Raw genomic sequence first — 15,085 nt, 5'->3', positions numbered from 1 at the left:
CTTTCTTAGATGTGAACAAATTTCATTGCTAATACTGGCCAACAGCACCGGCTTTCTCAGTGCACAAGGAAGGAAAATACCTGCCTTGTTTTGAGTGTGCTTAAAAAATAGGAGGCATTTCTATAGTTTACTTTCATAAAATAGATTTCCCTTTGTATCAAGAGCTGTCCTAGGATATATCTCCACCGTACTTAATAGATGAAAATAAATCCTCTTCACAGGAAGTTACAATCACATCATCTGAACAGGCCAAAATATGATCACGTCTAATTATATGATCTTATCCAGTTTGACTGCTGCACTTATTATATTAATAAGAATAAATTGGGGCTTGGAAGCTGGCTGCACATGTAAGCCAAGCTTGTGACCTTTACCAGGGCTGCTCTCTCTTAATTGAGAAAGCTGGAGTAGGAAGAGCTCAGCGGCCGGTGCACAAACCCTGCCCTTCCTCACATCACCGGTGTCCTGCAAACAGGTGAGAGGTGCAGGACACTGAGGGAGCAGCAGTGAGTGAGACTGGAGGTGTTGTGGGAGGGATGGACACATCACCATTTCCAGCGGTTCTTGGGTCCAAGTGAAAAAGAGTATTTTAACAATCAAAAAATATGCAGATGTGAAGCTTCTTTCTATGTTTTTGATAATTTGCCAGAGACAGAGGTTTTGTAGCAGCAGGAAATCGACTGATCTTGGGTTTGGTTTAATTAAGACATTTGTTGAAGGAGCTGTGAGGGACGAACACCCCACACCAGAGCAGGGCACCCGTGCGGGCTGGGCTGCGACGCCGAGCGCGGGCACTTCGTGGTGCTGCGTTGCCCCGGCAACCGCCCTGAACCATCATTTCTCTGGCTGCTGACCCATGAATTGAATGTGCGGCTTATGCAAATATATTCATCTCATTTCTCCCTTTGGTTGTATTTGCTAGTAGCAGACTGGCATGAAAGGGCATCAGGCAGTCCCGACCCGGCTGACAGGTGTAGCAGGGGCTCGGCAGCGCCCGCCGCGGCGGTGGGAACGGAGCCGTAATTAGAGCAAGGAACAGAATGAACGTCAGATGAATTACCAGGCAGCAGATCATATTTGTCAGGAAGGATTGCATACATAAAAATTAAGTGACAGTACATGCCGGGGTAATGAAAGAAAAATGAAAGATTTGCCTGTACACAGCTCGTGAGATGCCGGCGAGCACCGTGCTTTGAGCGCCGGCGGGAGCTGGGAGCGGCGCCGGGGCAGCGGGAGACCTTGGGGCAGGGAAAGCCCTGGCCCCTGGAAAACCTCCACAGGCACACCTGCCAGAGGGGCAGCATGGACACCTCCAGCCTCCCGTGGTGCTGGGAGAGGCAGCAGGAACCAGCTGGGGCTGCGGGAGTTTAGAGGGCACCCCCTCAACTGCCACTGCCTCTTCTCCCTGGAGAGAAGACAGGAGATACTTTTCCATAGGGAAGAGCTCCTCCTATACGAGCCTTACCAGCAAATTCATGTTTTAAAGGTACTGGGCATAGCTAAGGTGACTTTTACTACTTGTTACAACATGGTGGTTCACCATCCTTCCCTAATTTCGGACTTTGGCAAACTTAACATTAAGCTGGTAGATCTTGTTTTAATAGGAGCTCTAATAAATACAGAGAATTTCCATTAATATTACAATGGATAACTTTTTTGACAACTGGTATAATGTCTGTTTTTAGCCAAATAAACTTGGCATTATCTAGAGCTTCTGACTGGCTTTACATTTTGAGGAAACAAGAGGAATAAGAAAAACAACCAACCAAACCCCAAAAGAAACCAATTTTACACAGAACAGTCTTGTTTTGGAGCAGATGATTTATTATTTATTCTTGGACAAGAATATACTTGGAGCAGATTTTCCTTTCGGGAGATTCACATAAGTCAAAATCTTCCCAGTTTAGAACGTGCCAATAGCCCTGGATTGGAGTACACGGGGTTACACGTTCCTTCTGGTTCCTGCTTGGATGTGAGGGTGAACAGCAAGGAACTGAAGAGCTCTTCAATAAATGGACCATTTGTCTGCCTTTTTTCCTTTCTTTTGCTTGCCAAGCCAGTTTGCTATCTGAAACAAAATCCCCGGGCTTGGAGGAGCTGGTAATCAGGACTTGGTAAGAAAAAATGGACACAAGAAATCCACTGAAAACATCACCAGCCAATATTGTGTGTGTTTGGAGTTCTGGCCTTTTGGTTTGCCTCTAGTATAGTATTTGTGGAAGAAAAGAGAGATGCAGAATTGCTGCAGGTAGATTGTACTATTTACATGTGAAAAACCCAACCAGCCAACCAAAAAACCCAACCCAACTACTGAACTAAACTTGAGTTTGGTAGGGTTGTGTGATTCAATAATAATAATGAAGAAAAAATAGAGAGCTTAGGGCAGCAGGCCATGTAACAACAGCTGCAATATTATGCACAAAATATTGGGGTTTTTTAAGAGTAAATAGATTTCATCTGCTTTTTTGGTTTTGTTTCTATCATGAAAATTTGGGGGGGGGCACCTCACACTGAGATTTGAAGGAATTTAAAGTCTATTTGAGTGTGTTTGACCACAGTTTAACCTCAGCTAGTTCCCAAATTCTCCTGGGAAAAGACCTGAGCTGCCTTGTTGGAAATACACCCGAAAGAATGCAAAAGTTTAGAAAGGGATACTTGAGACCTCAACTCCTTTTAAATAGTGCTGTACATTTTTCTTGGTAACCTACAAGTGTGGATGGAGAGGGTGAACCAGGTGAGAAATCCAGACTCTCATTTTCCAGCAGAATTGCTTCCCTGCTGTCTTTGCATCACCAGGTAGCACTAAAGGATGCTCAGGAATTTTTCTCAGCTCTGTGTGTGTTCATGGAACATGCACTACTGTTGTTCATGTTAAAGCTAAGCTAATAGTTCTGGGAAAACTTTATTACTATTTGAAAAACTGGGCAGTTTTTTGTTTTTCATGGAGGCATTCAAAAAGCCTCAATGTACACAGCCTATAAAAATATCTGGAAATATTCTGCGCTGTCAGTCTAATGCAGTCTGTGTAAAAGTGTGGGAGAGCCTCTGCTGTGCAAGGCTTGTCTGGGTTGCATCAAACGCAGTGAATGAGACTGAGAGAGCCTCCTAAAAGTATAAATCAGATTTCTCGTGGTTTTGCACAGGAGCAGCTAGGGATGAGTTTCACAGGAAGCTTCGCTCATGGCTGAGCCATGTTTGCATATGTGAGAGGAATGGAATTTGAATTTCATTTCTGGAATAACTTTGCCACCTTTGCCTCTCTTCCTAATCTTAACTGGGAATAATTAGGATTTCCCTACCTTGGATGTTGCAGCTATGCCAGGGTTGTTGTAGCTGCCCACGGGCAGTGCTGGGAGAGCAGGAATGCTCTGGCATCACTGAAGTGGCTGATGTTCAAGTGAAGGGTTCCAACTTCCAGGAGTAGAGCAGGAAGCTCCTTCCTCAACCATAATCTTCCCTATGGTTTTGTGACCTTTATAACTTCAAATGTATTGCTCTACCACCTGGTGAGTAACGTTGAATCTGAGCAGTATTTTGTATTTTCAGCAGGGCAGATGCTGAGGAAAGTTTCTGATTAATAGTCTCCGATTAGACTGTTCTTGTCAAATTGACTAATGGGATGCAATGGCGAGCCCCGACTGATTGGACTGGAAGCCTTGTGCAGTTTTCTAGAAGATGCTCATTACAAGAGATTCCCACGTAATGTTGGACAGGCCATAAAGAGAATTGGCCTTGTCAGTCTTTTATCATGACAGTCATTTAAAAATTAATGCATCAGTTTTGAAACGCCGAGACCTGCTTGTTTGTACATTTGCTGACAAGACTACAGTAATGATAGGTAAATGTGCAAGGTGGACCCACAAAATGAGCTCAGGCATGGAGTGCTCCCAGAGCCATTAATGGGATGGAGCAGCCCCGTGGCCCCGATCCAGGGCCGGTGACGCACTGAGCCGTGCCACAACCCCTGTCACAGCCCTGTCACCGCTGGCACAGCGGCCGGGGGAGGCATGATCTGAACCGACAGTGGGGCCGCCCAGCAGAGCTGCTCCCACGGCAGCAGGGCCTGCCCCTGGAGCCCACACGTTGTGATTTGCTCTGAGGTGCCCACGCAGTGACCTGGAATAACTGAGTGCCAGAACAGCCGCGGCTCCGGGGCCCTGGCACCGGCACCGCTGAGCTCAGGGACCAGAGGGAGCAGAAGTGGGGCTGGTGCTGGTGCTCCTCCTGCCAGCCCTGTGCTCCAAGGCTCCTGGAGCTCCTGGCACAGCTGGCAGAGCAGCAGTGAGGAAGAGTTGCAGGTAGGGAGGGGTCTTACACTGCTGCCCTGTGGGGACTTCCAGAAGTGTCTTCCACAACTTCCTGGAATGAATCACCGTTTCTTCTGCAGCTGCTTATTTTTAAGCAGGAGAATGAATCAGTGCTATCCCAGCCAAGTCAGTTCTTGTACAGAAACCTGGCAGATGTGTGGGAATTACTTGGAGAGCTGTACTGTCCATCGTGTGGATGTTGCATGCACATGGGATAGAGCCACAGAAAGCCTCTGAATGAGTGCTTTCTGCTCCTGGTGTCCTGGGAAGTTACTCTGGGTAGTCTAGTAAAAATTACTAACTACTAGTAGGACTCTGGTTTCCCCCTTTCACAGGCAATGAAACCCAGCCAGGTCTGGGACTGTGCCAGTCTGACCTGCTCCTCCTGAGCATGGAAACAAAGTCATCTCCATGTGTTACTTTTCCTATGTTGTCAGTTGTATATTTGTATATTACATTTGCAAAAATGTAACTTCTCATTAGGGTACTCTTCACATTGAAAGGGAAGTAATTTCTAAAGGAATGACCTGAAAGCATGAGCTAAGTTCATCACACAGGGCAGCTGATCACTGAACCATCTTGGGGGTCCAAATAAATTACCTTCTCTGTGCTGGGTCACCTGTGCAGGTGCCAGGGCCTGGGTTTTGCCTCTCAAGGCTGTTGCTTTGTGCCCCAGAACTCATTTGTTTCCCACAGTGTGCAGATCCCTCCATAGGCACACTGGAGAAGGTGGTGCCTGTTCTTCCACTTCCAGCACCATCCTTCAGCTGCTTATTAGTCATGCAGCTGTCTTCAGGCAGCATTTCAAATGGAGAAATTGTAAACTGAATTTTACAGGCAAATTAAACATTTGCCATCTTGTGAAGAAAGGTCTTTAATTAGGAGAAGGATACAGTGAGTGCCAAAAGGAAAAAAAAATTGACAGGGGATGGACAAGCAGGGGAAGCAGGAGAAAAGAGCATATACAGTCCTTGGATGTTTTAATAAATGATGTATCTGAGGATTATTTGATGTAGTTGAGACGGCCAGGATGTCTTGTACTTTCAGTACCACAACTGAAACTTATTTAGGATTTAAAAAAGAACCTTTTTGAGGTAAGGAATTTATTAATAATTTCCTGTAACTTCTGTCCAAAATACTGAGTAAATTTCTTTTGATAAAATACAGACTTGTGGAAGTGCATGGAAATCCCCCAGCTTCTGACATAACTTCAAGTCAGAGCAGGGTTTTAAAGTTTGGAATGATTATCTTGTTTTTTTCAGACAGGCTTTGCATTCCTGGCTGGTGCTGGGCTTAGTGTGTCCCCTGCAGGGCCTGGTGACCTGTCAGAGGTCCCCCATGTCACTCTGTGACACTTTGTGCCCTGTCAGGTGAGCACTCAGTGATGTGCTGGCCCCCGAGTCCTGCTCTGGTGTCACAGTCATGACACCCAGTGCAGTCTGGTGAACCAAGGGGATGATCCCTTCCAATGGCTCTGTCCATCCAAGACACTCTGAAGGTTCTTGGGAGCCTGGAAGGGAAACAAAGCATTTCTCAAATGTCAGAAATGCAGAAGATATCTTCAACAATGTTCACCATTCTCTGTTCTGTATGTGATGATAAATTTGGGTCTGATCAGGTCTTTGTGCTACACCTGAGCCTTTAATGAAGTTTCTCTCTGTATGACACAGGCTGCACGGTCACTTGCAAGACAGTAACCCCTGGTTTGTTTGTTTTTGCAGTGGGAACTCCCTACTATATGTCCCCAGAGCGAATACATGAGAACGGCTATAACTTTAAGTCTGATATCTGGTCTTTGGGCTGTTTATTGTATGAGGCAAGTATCTTCTCACTTTTTTACCCTGCATTTTCCATAACCACACAGTTCAGGACAGGAATTGAGTAGGTCAGGCTGCCTGTAGTCAACTTTTTGAGAATCCTTGGAAAAAGCTGACTTGTGTTTGTTGTGCACTTTCTGAGCATGAATGAAGGGGTTGTGCCATTCAGCACTTGCACAAAGTTAATTTAGGTCACAGCAGATGTGGAGGATGAAGCCATGGAAAGCCAGCTCACTGCATTCCTCCTTCCTGCTGGGAGCAGAGCTCTGTTAGGGCAGCATAGTCAGAGTTTTTCCTGACTGCATTTGTTTTGAAAATAGCAAATTCATTTGAGTGCAGGTTACTGGTTTCTTAGACGGAATTCTGACCAATTGTGGTATTTTAATTTTGGGAACTTCCAATAAAGAAAAGCAGAGGTTTTATGTAATGTGAAGTTGGTGTCTCTAACTACTAGATTATGGCTGGAAGTTTTTCTAATTGTACATTGTCTTACAGCTCGAGGCACAGACCCAGAGCAGGCACATTTGGATGAACTGCCCAGTGTGCAACTGGTTCTTAAAAGCAATTATTACGTGTGTTCTGAAAATAAGTGCTATGATTTTGTAACTGCTTTTGGTTTTGTGATTTCATTTCTAGCAGGGATCATAGGGTATCGAACAGTCTTGTACTCCTTTGTAATCTAATCTAAATCTTTTTTTAGATGGATGCTTCTTCCAGTTTAAGTGACAGTGCATGCCAACATTTAGAAAGCTTTTATCCCAGCCCAGAGAATTAAAAATCTCTGGGATATTTAGTCAAGAATATTGCTCACATCCTCTGTGGTTAACAGATTATGGGAACTGGTGACATTTTGCTTCTCAATACAACTTCTGGTAATCACATGGAATTAGAGAATAAACAGAAATGTAATTAATTTTGTGAGCACATCAGATGTGAAAACTACTATAGCTGAGCATGGACTTCAGCTGGTTGATTAAACGAACTTTGTAGGACACGACAGGATAAAAGTAAATTTTCCCATAACATCTGTAAGGCTCTGAGTCGAGGCCTGTGGCCCTACCCTGGGGTGTTGGCCTGGCCAGGTCTGTTGGGAGCAGCCGGAGTGGCCCCAGTCAGACTCCACTCCCTGGGTGCTGCTGCAGTGCTGGGGTGCTCTGAGTCACTCCAGGCTGAGCTCCCAGAGATGGGATTCCAGATTTATGCAGAGAGAAATATTTAGCGTTGTGCTAAGATATGTTTTTGTTGCAGGCAATATGGTCCCCTTATGGCACAGGAGTCTTGGTACTCCTTGTATTTCAAGAAGCTGAATTAATTGCACACTAAACATAATTCTCTGGTAGGAGTAGCAGTACTACAGTAACATCTGAAAGATTTGGCATATGAAGCATTTTGAAATTTCCTTCCTACGTAGGTAAGCCTTAACTTAGGGAACAGGAGCTGTGAGATACTGCAGATTCCAGGGAGGACTGGACAGGTACCAATTCTATGTTCAGTAGTTAAACAGCTACTTGACTTCTTAAACTTTGTAGAATTCAGAAAATTAAGCATCAGATCTGTGTGTCTTTGAAGGAACTGTTTTATCTGCTCTAATGTCTTGTAAGGAGAGTGTTTTTCCATTTTGCTTAGAAGTAAGGAAGGGATGCTTGTTTGGGTATGAGTCACTTCTGATATTTCTCTGGATAGATTGTGTAGATAAGCTGCAGAGAGATTTAATGTACAAATTGCCTTCAGAGACACGTGTGTCCACTGGAATCCACTTAGGGAACATTGAGGGCTTTGGGACATGATGCCACATAGCACCACTTAACTCTGACATTGATAATCATACAGTGATTTTTATTAAATCTTATCAATATAGTAGTAACTGTCTTCATCCCTCACTTCCTGTAGATATCTGTCAGCAAGATAACTTGGAGGGGATAAAAATAAGTTGTTAATTCCCAGAATGTAGCTACAAGCAATGACTTCAGCAGTTCTGGCAAGACGATCAATTTAAACACTAACAGGGATTCCCATCTCTGGATGTTGAACCAGTCATGCTGCGTGGTGGGCGTTTTCCATGGAGATCTGGCTGGCCTGGGGTAATTGCTCTAATCAAAATGTCAGGAGCAAACCCCAACGCAGCATCACAAACTGTAGTTAGTGAGATACTTGGAGTGCCTGTGGTCACGGCCCTGCAGCCCTGACTGCTGTAGTCACAACTGGGTGCTCTTTCTTCCACTTTAATTCCCTGCATTTACTATCCCAAACCCCACAGTATTTCCTTTTCATTCCTCCCCTTTTGCACATGAGCACTTAACCTGGAGTGAAAAGTTAATGGGAATTGGAAAATCCCTCTCACCCTCACTGGCATTATTGATGTGTGTATCAAGATCTTGGAGGCTCTGTTTAACCCTTGCTTGCTTTCTGTGCTTTCTCTAATGCCCCCATTAGTGCTCTCCCTGGAACAGTCCGTGCTGGGCTCTCCAGTTTGTTTTAACTGATTGAGAGCAGTTTGCTATCAATCCTAACTGGGGAGTAGAGTCTCTAATGGGACTCTGTAATTTTTCTCCCACTGATATGCCTGCTACTGTCATGACAGTAATGAAGTAACAGTAGCACTTCCCCTTTTACTTTCAAAACCTTCCAAACGCTCTTGTCCTGTGCTGGGCTCTTTAGGATCCTGTCAGAAGACTTGTCACCCCTCAGGTCTGCGGGTTTGTGAGGAGTAACTTAGTGTCACTACTAATAGTAGTGGTGAGGAGTGAGGAAGAAACATAGTAACTTCAAGTTCTTTAAAAGATACGTGTATGTTTTAAACAAAGAGTGGTTTATCTTGGTGTGTCCTGCATGCTCAGCGCTTGGATGTGTGTTAGTGGTGGTGAGGTTTTGGTGAGACCCCCTGGCTGCAGCCCCTTCCTGCAGTGCCTCTGGGAATCCAACCCAAACCCAGCATTTAAACCCCTGCCCTCATCAAAACAGCTTCTCTGACACCAAATCACTAATAATCCATCAATCTTGGTTCCTCACTGTGGGGTAATAGATTGGAAGATTTGGTATTGGCTCTCTTCAATTCTGCTGGGAGCTCACTGTGTGTCAGAATGAGCCAGAGTTCTCCAGACACTTTCACTGCACAGGTAACGAGCAACAGACCATTAATCATCAAATAACCACCTTAAAGCATAGTGAGAAGCATCAACTTCAGCTGGCCTCGGGATGAAACTGAAAGGGGAAAAAGACCACATTGATGAGGAACATTTTCAGTAGTTTCATTCTCAAATCTGCCTAGGTTACTCTGTTCTAAATAGCAGATTTCCAGCAGGAGATAGGTTTGTTTTGAGGTTGTTTTGGGTTTTTTAAAAGATGATGTGCATTGCTCATGCTTACAAGGTCCTTCATATTCTAAGCAGCTAAATATCCAATGATTGAGAGAGATGATTGTATCTGAGAGGGTTTCAGAGTTGTCTTAGAGCCAGTTTGAGTTCTTACTGGTGGGTTGGTGGTCTGAGCATCCTATTTCTTGGGGTTTTTTTCTTTGGAAGCCTGGCAGAGCCTGGCACCAGCTGTACAGGGGCTGCAGAGCTGTTGGGATCTCGGAGCAGCCTGGGCTGGGGCAGGCTGGGAGCAGCAGCATCCCTTGCTCTGCTCACTGGCAGAGAACAAAATTGGCTCTTGCAAACTGGCAGCGCCGAGGGCTCTCAAATCCTTTGTGTTTCTGAAGCGTTTTGTTTTTTTCTCTCCAGATGGCAGCTCTGCAAAGTCCCTTCTATGGAGATAAAATGAACCTGTTTTCTCTTTGCCAAAAAATAGAGCAATGTGACTATCCACCTCTTCCAGCTGAACATTATTCTGAAAAGGTAAATTGGGAGTGTGGTTGCAGGGGAATGGGGAGGTGCAGTGAAGTTCCTGCTGGCACAGAGAAAGGGAACCCAAGTGAGAACCCCCCACATCCAGGGAAGAACAGGGGAAATTACTTTTGTGGTGTCTGAATATTGACAACCTAAATCAAAACAAAAAAGATTTCTTAATATGGGGAATATTGTGAAACTGAAGATCTGTGAGGCTGGCAGAAACCAGCAGTGAGCCATGGGAAAGCCCTCTCCTTGCTTCCTTTCCCATAAAACATTTCATAAAAGAGCACTGATATGTTTGTTTATGAAGTCTTCAGTGTGTGACAAAGCGGGGAAGGATTCATTTTAAGAAAAAGAGAAGAAAAGCCATTTAGTTTAATGCAATAAGCACCTCTACAGCAGCTGCATGGGGGCTTTTTGAGTCCGGGTTTGTGTGTCTGAACATGAGGAATGGGGAGCAGCATCTGAACCAGTGCATAAACCCCACTGTCCCAGTTCCTGCTCCCCCAGCTGCAGACACGTGCGTTGGGTTTCCTCAGGGCCTCTTGAGATGAGCTTGACTTTTTTCTGCCTCACCTCGACAAAGCAGCTGGTTTTCCTTAACCTCCTCATTCCTTACATTTGCCTTCTATTTGAAGGGAAATGGCTAATGGAATTTTAAATGTTCACTATATCCCGTGGGGTTTTTCTTTTGTTTCACTCTACCTCAGCATCCTGAGGAGGAGGCAGGATGCCGGGAAATACTGAGCACAGCCACTCTGGCCTCTGCCCTGGGAGGGACCCTGCGCCACACTTTACTTTTTGCTTTGTTTTTCCTTACCAAGTAACTCGTGCAAAACAATGCTTTGAGAACTAGTCTGTAAAAGTGAATTTTAAAATTTTTTTGCCCCAAGCTCCGTAGCAGCGCCCGGCTCTGCGTGTCCCTTTGCCGTGCTGCTGCAGCTTGCATTTCAGGATATGCCTGTTGGCAGCAGGAATTAGTGTAAGTTGACAGATGTGTTTCCTGTCTTTACAATTACTGTCTGTTTGCTTCCCTCTGGCAGTGCTAAAGAGTGCATGTAGTGCAGTGATACAGTCGGGGTGAGAAGGATGGTTTAGAGCTCAAAGGCGCCGGGTCCCACAGAACTCCAGATGGTTCATGCACTATTAACTGGATGCTGGTGGAGGCTGTGCCTGTGGCTGCAGCTCCTCAGCTGCTGCTGGTGCTCACTGGAACAGCACAAACAGGGAATTGGAACAGGACGCCACCACAAACAGCATCCAGTGTGGTACTTCCTTGGAACAAGAAAGAGGAACAAGGCAGTGTTTGCGGCAGAGCCCCTGCTTTAGTTCTTTCAGGGATGTTCCTCTTCTCTGTGGCCTTTTGTGCCTCGCCAGTCCAGGCCGTCCTGTGAGCAACTGCATGCTGCTGGAAGCAGGAGGAGTTGAGATCCAGCCAGGATTGGTGTTCTATATTGGGAACAAATTTGCTGGTAACTGGAGATGCTGGCTGGTGGTGCTGATCCAGGCTCAGCCCACTGGTTCCTGTAGGTGCTGGTGAATGCCTGTGAGGACAGAACTGCCTGGGCTGTCACAGGGGAGCACAGTTACTGTTTGGACAAATGGTACTGATAGCACAGGCCCTGGGCAGAGTAGAAGCATTTTCAGTTGGTTGCGGGAGTTTTGTGGTCAGGGCTGAGATACATGCTCGCTCTTTGGGGTCTCAGGGTCATGAAGGCAGCAATGTCCCTGCCCTGAGCTGCTCAGAGTCACCAGAGAATGGGGCAGGGCCAGGCAGCAGGTCTGGGTTGGGAGCAAGGACTGGAAACTTCGGGTATGTTTGTTAATGCAGCTGAAGTCATGTGCTTGATAGCTCTATGGCCATGCTTTTAATTACTGTTAAAATAATTGGCACTGTGGCTACTGGGAGGATGTGAGAAGATCAGAGGCTTAAGGCTGTTTCTCCTGGTGCCTCAGGGGTACGAGCAGCTTTCAGTGTCTGTATAATTAAAAGCTACAATCTTTCATGTGCACAATAAAGAGGGCTGGGAGGTGGGGAGACTCCAGCTCTTCTGCATTTTATTTATTAAACATAATCAATGACCAGTTTCTCCTCCTCATAAAGGCTTTTAGGAAACACCAAGATCTCCTAGTTGTGTCCAGCAGCTTAAGATACATAAGTGCCAGTCAGACTTGTTACACTGAAAGGCTTGAGCAGGTTTAGTGCCGGGGTTGGTGTGGGAAGGGCAGCACAGCTGCTGTTCCTGAGAGCTCTGCTGAGTGTCCTCCTTTCCTCAGTTCCCTTTCACTGGCAGGTCCTTCCTCTCCTCCCACCTCAGTCCCTTCCCTTCCCTTCCCTTCCCTTCCCTTCCCTTCCCTTCCCTTCCCTTCCCTTCCCTTCCCTTCCCTTCCCTTCCCTTCCCTTCCCTTCCCTTCCCTTCCCTTCCCTTCCCTTCCCTTCACACGGTCCTCCTGCACAATGTAAAATATTCTGGGGTGGAGGAAATTTAAATCTTTAGTGACAATTTGGTGGAAAAGGTTATTCCTGGCTCTTTTGGAGGTGGGACACACAGACATGAGACAGACACATGCCTGCAATCTGCCCAGCAACATGTGTATAAAAGAAGTTCCCCTCTCCTGGTGCGGCCTCCAGCCCTTGGGCAGACATTCCTGCAGCCTCTTCCAGGAAGACAGCAGTGGATTCACTGACATTTGCCTGTTTTGCTGTCTTGCAGCTGCGGGAGCTGGTGAGCATGTGCATATACCCCGACCCAGATCAAAGGCCTGACATCAGTTACGTGCACCAAATAGCCAAACAAATGCACGTGTGGACCTCGAGCACATGAGCGCCGCGGCCGCGCAGAGCCAGCACAGCTCAGTCTTACTTGAATTCTTTTTCTCAGCTGAAAGCGACTGGTGCCAGGTCACACAGGTGGGAGGTTGAGCACTCACAGCAGAGGCTCCATCATTTGCAGGTTATTTGATAAGGACTCTTACAGGTGGTCGTGCTTTAACGTGAAGATTCTGTGAGGTATTGCAAGTGATTCTTTTTATTTTTTATTTTTGAGGCCAATAATGTTATGGATGTAGATCATTTAAGGGTCCTTTCTTAAAACTGTCGTGTGTAATCTAGGATAGCCGCTATTACTGAGGGCTCGGCCTTTGCCAGACCTTCTCTCTTAACTGTAATGTGAAATATTGAAATAATTCCTTCAGTGAAATCACTTTATACTAATGTAAGAATTACCATAGATTTTGTGTAATTTGTATAACTGCTACTTTGCCTCTTCTGCAAATGGTTAATAGGAAATTCAGTTTTTACTTGGTATATTTTAAAGTAGTCATTTATGTTTTTATTAATTTCCTCCTCTTCAGACTTAGGAACTGGGACAGGTTGGGGGGTGGGAAACACTTTTGTTTCATGATTTCTTTTTTTTTTTTTTTAATTGAAAGAGTATTTTGCTGATGCATTTCTCTGTCAGAGATGAGTTAAACATGAGCCTGGGGAAAAGAAGACAAACAAGCCAAGCAAACCCCAACCAGCCTTGCTCCTGCAGAGAATTGCTCCTTACCCTCATTTTTCCCTTTTGGAATGGTTCTTCTTCACCTCCAGGTTCTTGTTTAAAACCAGTGTTTATCAAAGCCAACTCAGTTTTGGTGCAGAGACTTTTACATGTTCCATAGTACGTTGGGTACTACCAGTGGAACTTCAGCAGTGTTTTAAACACTTGGAAAATTTTTTAAAAATAAATGAAATGCTTTGTGTATGAAATTCTGCATAGGATCAGCCCCTTCTCTCAAACTGTGAAAGCTCACTACAGAATGTGAATGTTTATAAAATCTCAGCCTGATCTGAAGGAGTCATCGTCTTTAACTGCATGAAAATTGTCAACCAGCTAAATTCATTCATTGAATCAATGATTTGTTTCATTACTGTCAATGGAAATACTCACTGCTTTAGGAACAGCCGTGGATTCACGTTCCAGTGTCTCCATTCCATGTGCCTGTCGGGAGGAGCAGGGCTGCACTCGGTGCTCCAGAGGAAATCCCTCAGCCTGTGCTGCTCCAGTGCCGCTTCCACATGTGACAGGGGCTCGTGCCAATGTATAGATTTGTGTGTGACAGTTCAAATGCAGCCTGTGCCTGTTTTTTTTTCTTAAGGAAAGCTTACAATCCTTAAATTTTTTTGAACTAAGATTAGGGTTAGAGGGTTACATACATATATATGCTTTTAGTGGATTTTTTTAACCTACTTTTCTCTACTTTAAGGAAAACTGCAGTGCCATCTTCCAACTACTTCCTCTCAAATTTGGGAATAATTTTATGGGATACCAAGAAAAGCCATTAATTGCTGTGAATATGGTTGGTATCATTAATGCAAGGTGCCATTTTACTGAGGCTTCTCAGCAGAAAGTTGAGGCTGCTGCTCACAGGAGAGATGTGGGAAATTCAAATCAGCAGGAGAACATTGTGGAGGCACCAAATGGCTCCCACCATTCCCATGCCAACCAGCTTGGTTATTTATACCAGCTTCTTTAGCACTTCCCAGAGTTCAGCCTGAACCCCCTCTGGTTCTACTGCAGCTTTCCTTGGAGCCATGGCTTCCAGGGAAGCTCAGCTCAAAAATGAGTATCTGGAGAAGTCTGGTCACTTTCTTGCTACATAAAATTTCTTAGTGCTTATACAGAAATGTATTTCAAAAAGTAATTTTTTTGCAATTGTGCATTTTTAAATAAATAAAAAAAATATTTCCAAAATAAACACCTTTGTTTAAAAAACAAAAAAGTCCAGTGTTAAAGGTCCAAGTGGAGGTGAGTTACAAGACCATCAGACTTGAAATGATGCTGGATCTGCCCTGTATCCTGTCTGTATCTACAGCAAACAGGGAAGCAATAACATCAACATCCCCTGATGACCCTGATGATACCCTGCACTGAGGTAGCAGGACACCAGTGTCTGTTGGAGGGCAAGGTCAGCAATTCAGAACCACCAATGCTCACTGTTTTCTTACATTCTATTAAATTAAAACCTATCAAATTAGACTTCTGCAGAGTAGTTTTATTCCTGGTGTTTTGTTCCTGGACTGAGGTAACAAAGCAACTCCTTTTCTGCCCCCAGTGCCAGGTGGTTCCTGGGGGGGAGCACAGCTCTC

The 15,085-nt window shown here is 45.1% G+C and overlaps 1 protein-coding gene across 2 annotated transcripts in view; it reads left to right on the top strand.

The window, feature by feature from the left end:
* NEK6 (NIMA related kinase 6) overlaps positions 1-14,975 on the top strand; it is a 47,162-nt gene extending 32,187 nt beyond the window's left edge. For both annotated transcript variants that reach the window (XM_048325979.1, XM_048325977.1), the window contains exons 8-10: positions 6,029-6,123; positions 9,847-9,960; positions 12,669-14,975. In XM_048325979.1, coding sequence (XP_048181936.1) covers positions 6,029-6,123; positions 9,847-9,960; positions 12,669-12,779 — 320 coding nt within the window. In that variant the 3' untranslated portion in view covers positions 12,780-14,975. The remainder of the gene's footprint in view (positions 1-6,028; positions 6,124-9,846; positions 9,961-12,668) is intronic.
* Positions 14,976-15,085: the final 110 nt, after the last annotated feature.

This window comes from Corvus hawaiiensis, chromosome 21 (genome assembly GCF_020740725.1).
Source record: "Corvus hawaiiensis isolate bCorHaw1 chromosome 21, bCorHaw1.pri.cur, whole genome shotgun sequence".
NCBI lineage: Eukaryota > Metazoa > Chordata > Aves > Passeriformes > Corvidae > Corvus > Corvus hawaiiensis.
The sequence above is the reverse complement of the archived record's forward strand: the minus strand, read 5'-3'. Positions and strand labels throughout refer to the sequence as shown.